Raw genomic sequence first — 13214 nt, forward strand, 5'->3', positions numbered from 1 at the left:
ATATGCATTGCATGGAGATGGTGATTAAAACTTTGGGACTGCATAGCGTCGCCTAGGTCTCATGAAGAGTGAAAAAATAAAAAGATCCAGACAGATTTCTGAGAGATACCATCACTGAATGGGTGTTGAGGGAAAGAGGACCTGAAAAAGGAACCAAAGGAGCAGCCAGACAGGCAGGAGCAATACAAAGAGAGAGAAAAAGAATGAGGGACAGAAATCAAGTAAGATGGAAACTGAAAGGTGTCCATTAGATTTAGCAACAAGGAGGTCAGAAGGAAAGTGGCAGGGGGAAGAAACCAGATTGGAGTGGGTTGCAAAAAGAGTAGGAGGTAAGGGAATGGAGGAGACACATGTAAACACAGCACCACGGGGCATTCACCAGCTCATATGCCAGAAAATCTCAAAATAACAAGTAGAATGGCAGGCGCATCCTTAAAGGGCTTCCTTCTGGCCATATCTTGAGTCCTTCAAAATCTCTAATCTTTCCATAATGTGGACCCTTTATCTTCTACACTTGAGGAAGAAATGTAACTATGAAAAAAATATTTAAAAACTCCAACAACTTAATGCTGTAGTTTGGCTATGAAAGAGAAAAGAGAGGGATGCAGTAGCTGGAAAGGAGATGGGGTTAAGGGAAGATTTATTTTTTAAGATGGGAGAGGCTTGAGTTTGTTTTTGTCCTAATAGAAAGGAGCCAAGAAAAAGAAAAAAGATTATTGATTGTTGAAATGTCCTGCTAAGACAGAACAGCATGGGGTCCAGAACACAGGAGGAAGCACTGGCCTTGAACAACAGCAGGGATCACTCATTTCCAGTAGGAGGAAAGGAGAAAAAAAGTTGATGGGTATCTTAGGTCAAGTTCCTTAGAAGCAGATCCCAAGATGGGGGTTTCTGTGCAAGTGATTTACTGAAGGAGTTTTCTCAAGAAAAATGTGTAAGGGAGTATGGGAAGCAGCATTTTGCAGGGCCAAAGCTAGACAGAGGTATGGATTCAGAAATCCAGCCTCAGTCTGATCCCTCAGGGAATTCTGGCATGTGAACTCTTTCCACCGAGTTTGTCTTTGAGGGCTGCATCAGTCAGTCATTAGCCTTGGCTACCATCTTGGAAGTGGAATGGAATGCATAACCTCCCAGGTATCTCTGGGTGAGGCAGCTTCCACAGTCCAAGGACAATCTTCCAGAGAAGGGTGCAGGCATAAGCCATTAGTTTGCCAACTTCCACAGCAGTTGGGGAATGGGTGTGCCTACCTGTAAAGAAGATCTCAGTAGAGCCCCAAGGACAGGTGCTATAGTGCTAGTGCAGGAACATGTGCATATTTGGTTTTGAGGGTATACAGTAAGTGAGGAAGCAAAGGACTCAGATTTAAGAAAATGAAAAAAGGTTGAATTTGGCAATCAAAAAGAATGAAATCTTGCCATTTGCAACTGCGTGGATGGAACCAGAGGGTATTATGCTAAGTGAAATTAGTCAGAGAAAGACAAATATCATATGACTTCACTCATATGAGGACTTTAAGATACAAAACAGATGAACATAAGAGAACGGAAGCAAAAATAATGTAGAAATAGGGAGGAGACAAAACATAAGAGACTCTTAAATATGGAGAACAGAGGGTTACTGGAGGGGTTGTGGGGGAGGAGGGATAGGCTAAATAGGTAAGGGGCACTAAGGAATCTACTCCTGAAATCATTGTTGCACTATATGCTAACTAACTTGGATGTAAATTTAAAAAATAAATTAAATAAATAAATAACAATATTGAAAATAATAAGAGTGTGAACTGACAGGAAAACATAGTAGTAGACTTTCTGGACAGTTGAGATTTGTGACTATGAATTTTCAGTGGTACCATGAGCCCACTTGTATAATTTTCTCCATTAGTGCCCAGCAGTAGTTAGCCATAGAGAAAATGCCATGGGCAGAGGCAGCCATGGAGAAAGTGGTAGTCAAATTCACTGAGGGCTAGAGTCAAGTAGGTGCTTTGAAAGGACAAAAGATAAGGGAAATTTGGGTACCAGTTATGGTCCTCAGATTCTAGCTGGCATAAGGAGAGGAGGAGGAGACTGATTGGAGAGGGAGAAAGAAAGTAAGAGTCAATGGTTGGAGGTTTCCATGAGGTTGGAAAACAGTTCTGGTGGGGGGTTATTCAGTGACCCTACTTAAATTTTAAAATTTCATAGATGGAAAGATCTATTTGGACCTTGGATCTTGACAGGGTGGATTATGGCAAAATGATAGCTGATTTGAGCCAAATACGAGAGTCATCAATGAATGAGGCTGGAAATGACTGAAAAATAGAGAGTGTAGCAAACTGATACGGAGAGTGTTGCAACTGGAAGGCACACTCCTCAAAAGTAAAGAGACTGTACAATGAGGCTTTCTTTCAAGGCTTTGGGGAACCCCCTAAATCTTGTAGCAGGATTTCGTTACCAAGGCAACCTCCACCATCCAGCTCAGTCTTCATTGTTCCTGACTGAACAGTCCTCTTACACACCAGGCTTCTTCAATAAGCTTTGATCATTTGTGTTTCCATTTCTATTGTTCCCTACAAGTTCTCAAACTCTGTTGTGTTTTTTCCCCTTGAGGTATGATAGACTATTTGTTATATTCAGAAGAGAAAGCTATAGGCATAGTGGTATAAGGTGGGCATTTCAGGGGCACCTGGGTGGTTTAGTCGGTTAAGCGTCCAACTTTGGCTCAGGTCATGATCTCAGTTCCTGAGTTCGAGCCTCGTGTCGGTCTCTGTGCTGACAGCTGAGAGCCTGTTGTCTGCTTTGGATTCTGTGTCTCCCTCTCTTTCTGCTTCTCTCCCACTTGCACTCTGTCTCTCTCTCTCTAAAAAATAAAGATAAAAAAAAATTTTAAGGTAGGCAGTTCAGCCTCAGTGGAGCCTTGTGTCCTCAGGGTCAGTACCAAAGTAGCATTGCTTTAGGACACTGTCAGAGAGAACAACACCAATTTTCTTTGGGGGATAATGTTATGTAAATACTATGCCTGCAGGGGCTTTGGAAACAGGTAGCACTGTCTCCTTTCTCTTCACCTTGGGAAGGAGGCAGAATGCTCAGTGATTTCATGATTGAAAAGCTTGCCTTGATTTGATCCCCAGCTCTGAGTTTCTGGCTCTCCAAGTGTGCTTTGTTCTCTGTAAACTGTAGCCAATGACACTACTTTCTTAACAAGTTTTTGGTAAGGAAGTGATGCATTACAGCCATTAGTACAGTTTCTGACACATAGAAACAGTCCATCTCCTTTCATAAGTAGTGAGACATCATGGAAATATTGGTCTTTGGAGTCAATGTGGCTTCTCCACCTGTTGGTTATATATGATCTGGACAATTACTTACAACTTAGAACCTTGGTTTCTTCATATATAAAATGGGGGTAAACTCATGGAAGCAAAGGATTGAATTGGTGGTTTTCAGGGACTGTGGGCAGGGAGAGAAGGAAAATTGCTAATCAATGGGTAAAAAATTTCAGTTATACAAGATATATAAGTTCTAAATCTCTACTGCATGACCTTGTGCCCATAAGTAACAATACTGTATTATACCCTTAAAAATATGCTAAAAGAGTAGATCTCATGTTAAGTTCTTTTGTCACAATGATTCAATTGATCAATAAGTGTTTAAGTTGCCAATACCAAAAAAATGGGAGTAATAGGAGTTGGTAAGAATTAAATGATATACTACACACAGGAAAGTGAATGGTCAACTACTGTCCATGCTGTTTTTATTTTTGCTCAGAAATGCAGCAATGTTAGCATTGCTGAAAAGAACTAGTTACCTGGACATTTGTACTAAATCTAAAGCCTTTGACCAAAGCATCTCAAGAGTTTTCAACATTGATAATGGATAGAGGAGAAAGCTTGTTATTCATATGTTCAGTTTAATAAGAATTGGATGTTTATACAGGGTGGAGCCGCTTATTTATGTTGACTGTAAAAGCCACAAGAGCCCTTACAGTCCATCCAGTTCACCCATTCTTTGTACTTGGGGAACTTTGGCCTCAGGGGATGGTGGGACTGCCTTAGCATTGAGCTGGTACCTACACTATGATAGTCCACAATTTAAAGGGGTACCACAACCACTTAAGCCTTGCAAATAAACTACTGCTAACACAACTCTCCAAGAAAAAGAGACATTAAAGAGAAAATGACATGGATTTCACTAGATCAGAGATGTCTTTCCACCAAAGGCATTGAACATTGAATAATTTGGTTGGCAGGAGAGTTTTAGCATGTTGTCCTAATAGCTCTTTAAGACTGTTCCTCCCACCTGATAGATGTGCTACAGGCATGATAGCTTTTCAGTATGGAGACCCATGGGGGGGGGTCTCTGATTCAAGAGGAGGATCTAATTGAATTTTATTCTAGAATATAGGAATGGAAGACACTTCCTCCAGGATTATTTCTATTCACATTTTGAATCCTTTATTGACCCAAGTTGCACCTCAAAGACAGGAATCACTATAAAAGAAATGTCATATTTTAAAAAATCATTTATAGATTCCCTGGCAGGAAATATCCTTTGTGAAGCCTATGTTTATTTTACTTTACATTTACACAGAATGCTCTGTGTCACTCAAATCAGTCCACACAAGCTGTATGTCCAAATCATCTACACACCTCGTATTCCATGACCTCGATGTTTTATTCATCAACACCTGCTTCTCTGAGTGTCGCTGGCACTTGTTTTGCTCAGTGTAGCTCCCTTTCAGCCTTTTATCAAATAATTTCCAATCCTCCATTAATAATTCGATGGGAAAAGGCTAGAGGTGATGTTCTCTGCAGTGTGACAAATATGCCAGTGATTTCATCTGAATTACAGCAATGGAGTGTCTACCTTTGTAACCAATGATTTTTCCTCTTTCCTGGGATGATAATAATTTTTTATTATAGTAGCGTTCAACAAACTCAGTAACATTCCCTGGTGATTTTCTATAACAGCAGCCATATGGAACTGTAATTTCAAAGTCCCTCTGATCTCATTCAGTTTTATGCTATTGAATTAAATGTCAAAGTTGTCTTTGTACCATCTGCAAGATTTCTTCTGTTTTGAATACTGTTAGTTTGCTCTCAGTTATCTGGTGAACCATTCTGTACATTTATCACTAGTATTAAATTTCTAACTTAAAGGAAGATTTTCAACATAATTTATTTTGCTGCCTCTAGTTTTAATATTGTAGTAAAATTGATTCCCAAGTGTCTAGAACTATAGAGGTAGATCAACTGGGGAGAAAGCTTGATCTTAAAAAGCATCACACACATCCCTAAGATACTGGCTAATAAAAAAATCTCATAATGTTTTAAAATGCATTGATGTATATTTTTCTTAATCTCCTTCCCCAGAACATAGTTGGAAGTAGTATGACTAAACAGGTTGAGGATGAAGAGCATTATTGAAGACAGAAACTATTGGAAACAATTCAAATGTCTATCTATAGAATATTCATTAAACAAATATAGTAGGCTATGCTATGAATATATAGTCACTACAGAGAATTCAGAGGGCCAAAAGTATTAAAAGGGATAATAATTTTTAATAAAAATTATATTACACAAAGAAGAAAGTAAGAGATGTGTATTTTATACAACAAACAAATGAACAGGGAAATAAGTATAATGTATATATTTAGAAATGTAACAAAGAATTTGATAAAACCATATTAGTATTGGGAGTCTTTGATCAAGATCTTTTGAAATTTGACAGATTAATTAAACAAAACACAAAAAGGGTGTAAATAATATGAAATTTATTTATGTTTTCACCTTATTCCATAAGTTTTAGTATGTTTTGTTATTATTTGTCTCAAAATATTTTTTAACTTCCCTTGTTACTTTTTTTTGACTCCTTGATTATTTAAGAATGTGTTGTATTTTCCACATATTTGTGGATTTTTTTATTAAAAAACTTTTTTTACTGTTTATTTATTTTTTAGAGAGAGAGAGAGAGTGAGTGGAGTAGGGGCAGAGAGAGAGGGAGACACAGAATCCGAAGCAGGCTCCAGGCTCTGAGCTGTCAGCACAGAGCCCTACGTGGGGCTCTAACCCATGAACCATGAGGTCATGACCTAAGCTGAAGTCAGATGCTTAACTGACTGAGCCACCTAGGTGCCCCTGCATATTTGTGGATTTTTAAGCTTTCTTTTTGCCATTGATTTCTAATCTATTCCACTGGGATCAGAAAAGATACTTTGTATAATTTTAAACTTCTTGAATGATTGTGTGTTCTAACAGGTGATCTATCTTGGAGGATATTCCATGTGCATTGGCAAGAATGTATATTCTGCTATTGTTTGGTTGAGTGTTCTGCATGTCTCTTACATCCAACTGGTCTATAGTGTTGTACACATCCTCTTTTACTTATTGATATTTCTGTCTTTTTTTCTATCCATTATTGAAAGTGTGGTATTGAATTCTCATACTTTTATTGTGTCACTGTCTAGTTCTCCCTTCAATTCTCTCAAAGTTTGCTTTCTATTACAAGAGCTCTGAGGTTTAGGGCATATATATTTATAATTGCTGTATCTTCTTGGTGAATTGACCACTTTATTATTATATAATATCCTTCTTTGTCTCATATAACAATTTTTTACTTAAAGTGTATTTTGTCTGTCTGCTCTCTTTTGGTTAGTATTTGCCTGAAATATCTTTTTTCATGCTTTGATTTTCAACCTATGTGTACTTAGATCTAAAATGAATCTCCTGTAGGCATCATATTGTTGGATATTGTTTTTTAATTCACTCAGCCAATCTATATCTTTTCATTGGTAAGTTTATCCATTCATATTTAAAGTACTGATAGGGAAGGACTTACTATTGCTACTTTGTTGGGTTTTTTTGTGTATCTTTTAACTTTTTTGTCCCTCCTCTCCTCTCTTATTCCCTGCCTTTGTGTTTTATTTATTTTTTGTAGTGACATGATTTGATTTCCTTCTCATTTCCTTTTGTTTATATTCTGCAGATATGTTCTGTAGCTATTTCTGTAGAAATATTCTGTAGATATTTTCATTGTGATTATTATTGCAATCAGATAAAACATCTTAAAGTTGTAACATTCTACTTTTTTTGCTTTGTAATCAGTATATTAAGGAGACATTCATACATTTTAAGAATTGCTTAATTCTGATATCCAGATTTAAGATTATGAACATGACTTTTAAACATACAATTAAAACTATTCATCATAATTTGCTATACTACCAACATTGAATTACAGTTACTTTGGAGTGTAAGTTAAATGGTTTAAAGTAAGCCTGTAACATACCTAAAAAACACCTTCCTAGCTCATACATGCAAATTCACTTTTCCGTGTAAATATCTCTTTACTCTAAGTTACCCTGCTCCTGAAGTCACTACTCTGAAGCTTATCATGGTCCAAAGAGAAGGAATAAAAGTGTAACCAGGATATATATATATATATATATATATATATATATATATATATTTTTTTTTTTTTTTTTAAAAATATGGCACAGCAGAAGGGAATGCAATTCTACAAGTGCAAGCCCTCAAACAGCAGATTATGATAAACCCCTTCTTTAGAAAGGTAGCCTTTCCACCATTGATACCACAGGCCAAATTACACAGCATGCCATCTTCAAGTAACAGTTGAGGCAATAGAATAAATGCAGAAGCATCACAATGAATCTCAATAGAACTACAGACCAACACTTCTCTACAATTTCTTTTTCTGATTGCCAATTAAACACAAGTTTTAACTTCATAGCTTAACAATTAAGGATCATACACTGAAGTCAATACATATACCTAGCATTTTCAGTGTAAACTATTTCATGTACATAGAGCTGAAATCAATTACAAGGTAGGGCCTCTAACAAATGCCAGGGGAGAGTTTTTTTATTCTTATTTTTATTTTTTTAAATTTTTTTAAATATGAAATTTATTGTCAAATTGGTTTCCATACAACACCCAGTGCTCATCCCAACAGGTGCCCTCCTCAATACCCATCACCCACCCTTCTTTCCCTCCCACCCACACCCCATCAACCCTCAGTTTGTTCTCAGTTTTTAAGAGTCTCTTATGTTTTGGCTCCCTCCCTCTCTAACTTCTTTTTTTTTTCTTCCCCTCCCCAATGGTCTTCTGTTAAGTTTCTCAGGATCCACATAAGAGTGAAAACATATGGTATCTGTCTTTCTCTGTATGACTTATTTCACTTAGCATAACACTTTCCAGTTCCATCCACATTTCTACAAAAGGCCATATTTCATTCTTTCTCATTGGCACGTAGTATTCCATTGTGTATATAAACCACACTTTCTTTATCCATTCATCAGTTAATGGACATTTAGGCTCTTTCCATAGTTTGGCTATTGTTGAAGTGCTACTATAAACATTGGGGTACAAGTGTCCCTGTGCATCAGCACTCCTGTACCCCTTGGGTCAATTCCTAGCAGTGCTATTGCTGGGTCATAGGGTAGACCTATTTCTGATTTTTTGAGGAACCTCCACACTATTTTCCACAGTGGCTGCACCAGTTTGCATTCCCACCAACAGTGCAAGAGGGTTCCTGTTTCTTCACATCCTCGCCAGCATCTATAGTCTCCTGATTTGTTCATTTTAGCCACTCTGACTGGCGTGAGGTGGTATCTGAGTGTGGTTTTGATTTGTATTTCCCTGATGAGGAGCGATGTTGAGCATCTTTTCATGTGCCTGTTGGCCATCCGGATGTCTTCTTTAGAGAAGTGTCTATTCATGTCTTCTGCCCATTTCTTCACTGGATTATTTGTTTTTCGGGTGTGGAGTTTGGTGAGCTCTTTATAGATTTTGGATACTAGCCCTTTGTCCGATATGTCATTTGCAAATATCTTTTCCCATTCAGTTGGATTCATTCCTGGGCTGAAGGGCTGGTTCAACATTTGCAAATCAATGTGATACATCACATTAATAAAAGAAAAGATAAGAACCATATGATCCTGTCAATCGATGCAGAAAAGGCCTTTCACAAAATTCAGCATCCTTTCTTAATAAAAACCCTCGAGAAAGTCGGGATAGAAGGAACATACTCAAACATCATCAAAGCCATTTATGAAAAGCCCACAGCTAATATCATCCTCAATGGGGAAAAACTGAGAGCTTTCCCCAAGATCAGGAACAGGACAGGGATGTCCACTCTCACCGCTGTTGTTTAACATAGTGTTGGAAGTTCTAGCATCAGCAATCAGACAACAAAAAGGAAATCAAAGGCATCAAAATTGGCAAAGATGAAGTCAAGCTTTCACTTTTTGCAGATGACATGATATTATACATGGAAAACCCAATAGACTCCACCAAAAGTCTGCTAGAACTGATGAATTCAGCAAAGTTGCAGGATACAAAATCAATGTACAGAAATCAGTTGCATTCTTATACACCCATAATGAAGCATCAGAAAGACACATAAAGAAACTGATCCCATTCACAATTGCACCAAGAAGCATAAAATACCTAGGAATAAAGCTAACCAAAAATGTAAAACATCTGTATGCTGAGAACTATAGAAAGCTTATGAAGGAGATTGAAGAGGATATAAAGAAATGGAAAAACATTCCATGCTCATGGATTGGAAGAATAAATATTGTTAAAATGTCAATACTACCCAAAGCTATCTACACATTCAGTGCAATCCCAATCAAAATTGTACCAGTATTCTTCTTGAGGCTAGAACAAGCAATCCTAAAACTTGTATGGAACCACAAAAGATCCCGAATAGCCAAAGTAATTTTGAAGAAGACCAAAGCAGGAGGCATCACAATCCCAGACTTTAGCCTCTACTACAAAGCTGTCATCATCAAGACAGCATGATATTGGCACAAAAACAGACACATAGACCAATGAAATAGAATAGAAACCCCAGAAATAGACCACAAAAGTATGGCCAACTAATCTTTGACAAAGCAGGAAAGAACATCCAAGGGAAAAAAGACAGTCTCTTTAACAAATGGTGCTGGGAGAACTGGGCAGCAACATGCAGAAGGATGAAACTAGACCACTTTCTTACACCATTCACAAAAGCAAACTCAAAATGGATAAAGGACCTGAATGGGAGACAGGAAACCATCAAAACCCTAGAGGAGAAACCAGGAAAAGACCTCTCTGACCTCAGCCGTAGCAATCTCTTACTCGACACATCCCCAAAGGCAAGGGAATTAAAAGCAAAAATGAACTATTGGGACCTCATGGGGAGATTTTTTTTGGAAGTAGTTTTTACAAGTATTAAACTTATGTTGCACACTGAAGTCATCATACATACAGGGCAAAGTCAGAACTTTTATATTTTTTACTCTTCATTTAACTTTTAAAACACTACTATAGTTGAATATTAAAACAACAACAACAGTAAGTAGTGAGCTATGATTATAGTCTTTCACTCATTCATCACTGCATATAAAATGCCAGCAGTGTTATTCACTGGCCCCATTAAGAGGTTTGACACTGAACACCTCCCCTAGGGTGATGTTCATCATCCTCATACACTTCTCCATTGTAATGGCGCCTTCTTTCCTGATTTGGATCAAAGTCCACCAGTTCTACCTGGTCCATTTCATCAGTCTTTTCTACTTCCTTTCTCTCAGGTAGGAGTTTTTCCAGCAAAGAGAGTTTATCAGGAGAGGGAAAGCCATTCTCAGGAAAGTTTACCTTAAATTCGATGATTAGGCAACCCTTTTCATATGGTCTACGATTAATTGGCATGCCTTCATTCAGCACACACTTGATAGCTCCATGTTTGACAATCTGACCTGGATGAGAGATAATGACAATGGTTCTGTTGTCAAGAGTAGACATTGGTTTTGAAAGCTACACAGTGCTTCAACCAGCTGTATGTCCATACACATGAACATGCCTCTCCTCGCCTAGTAAAAACAGCATGGTCCTTCTAATCTAAAACAATGATAACATCTCCTGGTTCCAATCCAGGTTCTTGGTCTCCTTCACCATGGAATGTTATCTTCTGGCCATCTTTCATGCCTTTGTCAATATGAACTTCTAGAATTTTCTTTTCTCGAACTATTTGCCTTCCATTGCAGCTTTTACATCTATCTTTAGGACTTATCCGTTCCCCATGACCCTGGCACTCCATGCACACAGATTGAATTTGCTGAACCATTCCAGGTCCTATCTGATGAATTCTTATTTTCATTCCAGTACCTCAGCAATTGAGACAACATTCTACCACTCCTTTCTTACCACCCTGGCCTTCGTATTCATCGCAAATCACATTCTTTTGCAGAGATAGTTTTTTTGTTGTACCAATATACTAATCTTCTAAAGTTACAAAGAACTGGTGCACAGCATTTTTACCTCTCCTTTCTCTCTGAATCCTTCCTCCTCCAAAAAAAAACATATCAAAGATATCCATGGGGGAGCCAAAACCACCACCTTCTCCACCTTCTTTAATTGCCTGTTCTCTTCCTTTGTCATATAATTTCCTTTTCTTCACATCAGAGAGCACTTCATAAGCTTGAGAAATCTGTTTAAACTTCCCTCCTTCATTTGGATTCTTGTCAGGGTGGTACTTCAAAGACAATTTCCTGTAAGCCTTTTTCAATTCTTCCTGGGTGGCATTGGGTTTGACCCCCAAAATGTAGTAAGTATTTTCTTTCACCATTTTCTACAGCCGGTGAGGGGGCTGGGGTCGGTGTGGGGGAGCTGGAGGGAGCACATTGCTGGGCGCAGCTCGGGCAGCTGCCGCTTCTCCATTTTGCACTGAGCGTTCTAGAAAGTTCCCGTAACATTCTATTTTAAACTGATAATTTCAATCATGTACAAAAATTCTATCCTCTACAGCTCCATCCCCCCACTTCATGTCATTAATGTCAAAAATTATGTCTTTATTTGTTGTATACCTATTAACATCGATTTATATCTTTTTTTTGATGGATTTTCACCTCTAATTTTATGCACCAAAATCACAACAGTACAGTTTACTATATTTGTCCATATATTTACCTTTATTGGAGAACCTTATATTTTCATACAGCTTCAAGCTGCTTTCTACCATCTTTTTTTTTTTAACTTGAAGGACTCCCTTTAGCATTTCTTATAGGACAGGTCAGGTCTAGTGGTAAAGAACTCTCTCAGCTTTTGCTTTTCTGGGAAAATCTTAATTTCTCCATTTTGAAAGACAGTTTTGTCAGATACAGCATCCTTGATTGACATTTTTTTTCCTTTCAGTACTCTGAATATATTATCCCTTCTTGCCTGTAAGTTGTCTGCTGATAATCTTACAGAGGCTCCCTTGTACATGACGAGTCAATTTTGTCTTGCTGCTTTCAAGATTCTTTCTTTGTTTTTTTGGGTTTATCCTATTTGGAATTTTTGAGCTTCTTGAATATGTATGAGCTCATGAATATGAATGAAAATTTCTTTCCCAACATTCGGGAGTTTTCAGCCATTATTTTTTCAAATAAACTTTCTGTCCTGTCCCTTTCTGTCTTTTTTTTTTCTTCTTCTGAGATTCCCATCATACAGCTATTGATCTACTCTCTAGCATCCTATAAGTCCTTTAGGCTTTCTTCACTTCTCTCCATTCTTTTTTTCTTTTTGCTTCTCTAGCTGATTTCCAGTGACATATCTTCAAGTTCACTGGTTCCTTCTTCTGTATGATCAAGTTTGATATTGAGCCTCACTAGAAATTTTTTTCAGTTTAGTTATTGTAATTTTCAGCTCCATAATTTGTTTGGGTCTTCTTGATAGTTTCTCTTTGTTGATATTCTCATTTTGTTAGTGCAATGTTTTCCTAATTTCATTTAGTTTTCTATCAGTGTTCTCTTTTAGCTCAATGAGCATCTTTATGACAGTTAAGTTCTTTGTCAAGCAGCTTAGAGATCTACATTCATTTAAGGTCTGAAGTTTTATTTTGTTCCTTTGGGCCCTGTTTCCCTGTGTCTTTCTATGCCTTGTGATTTTTTTTTTTTGAGATTTGTGCATTTGAATAAGCAGCTACCTCTCCAAATCTTTAAGTACTGGCTTTGTGCAGAGGCAGAATTTCATAATTAACCTGAGTAGAAGTTCTAAGACTGTTCAAACCTTTTCTGATGTCTTGTAACCCTTTATGTATGCATGCAGAACTGTAGCTGTAATGTCCTGAAATGCTTGCCTTTGTTTTCAGCAGCTTCCAAACTCTGGCACCAGTACCATCAATGTTGTAAGTCAGACAATACAGAAACCAATACCTCAGTCATCCTCCAGACAACCCAGAAAGTTGGATGCACA

The 13214-nt window shown here is 37.7% G+C and overlaps 1 protein-coding gene across 1 annotated transcript; it reads right to left on the reverse strand.

The window, feature by feature from the left end:
• Window positions 1–10418: 10418 nt before the first annotated feature.
• LOC132690418 (dnaJ homolog subfamily A member 1-like) lies at window positions 10419–11607 on the reverse strand. The gene is made up of 2 exons (XM_060650829.3): window positions 11301–11607; window positions 10419–10738 (listed from the first exon to the last, which is right to left on the reverse strand). The coding sequence occupies exons 1-2, from the start codon at window positions 11605–11607 to the stop codon at window positions 10419–10421; spliced, it is 627 nt and encodes a 208-aa protein (XP_060506812.3).
• Between the last annotated feature and the right edge of the window lie 1607 nt (window positions 11608–13214).

Source organism: Panthera onca, chromosome E2, assembly GCF_046562875.1.
Source record: "Panthera onca isolate mPanOnc1 chromosome E2, mPanOnc1 haplotype 2, whole genome shotgun sequence".
Taxonomy (NCBI): Eukaryota; Metazoa; Chordata; class Mammalia; order Carnivora; family Felidae; genus Panthera; species Panthera onca.

Excerpts from the sequence above, each read along its gene's own strand:
- LOC132690418 (XM_060650829.3), bottom strand. The coding sequence starts at position 11,607 with ATGGTGAAAGAAAATACTTACTACATTTTGGGGGTCAAACCCAATGCC. Across the intron at positions 10,739-11,300 it reads GATTCAGAGAGAAAGGAGAG|GTCAGATTGTCAAACATGGA; the intron begins GTAAAAATGCTG and ends TCTCTCATCCAG.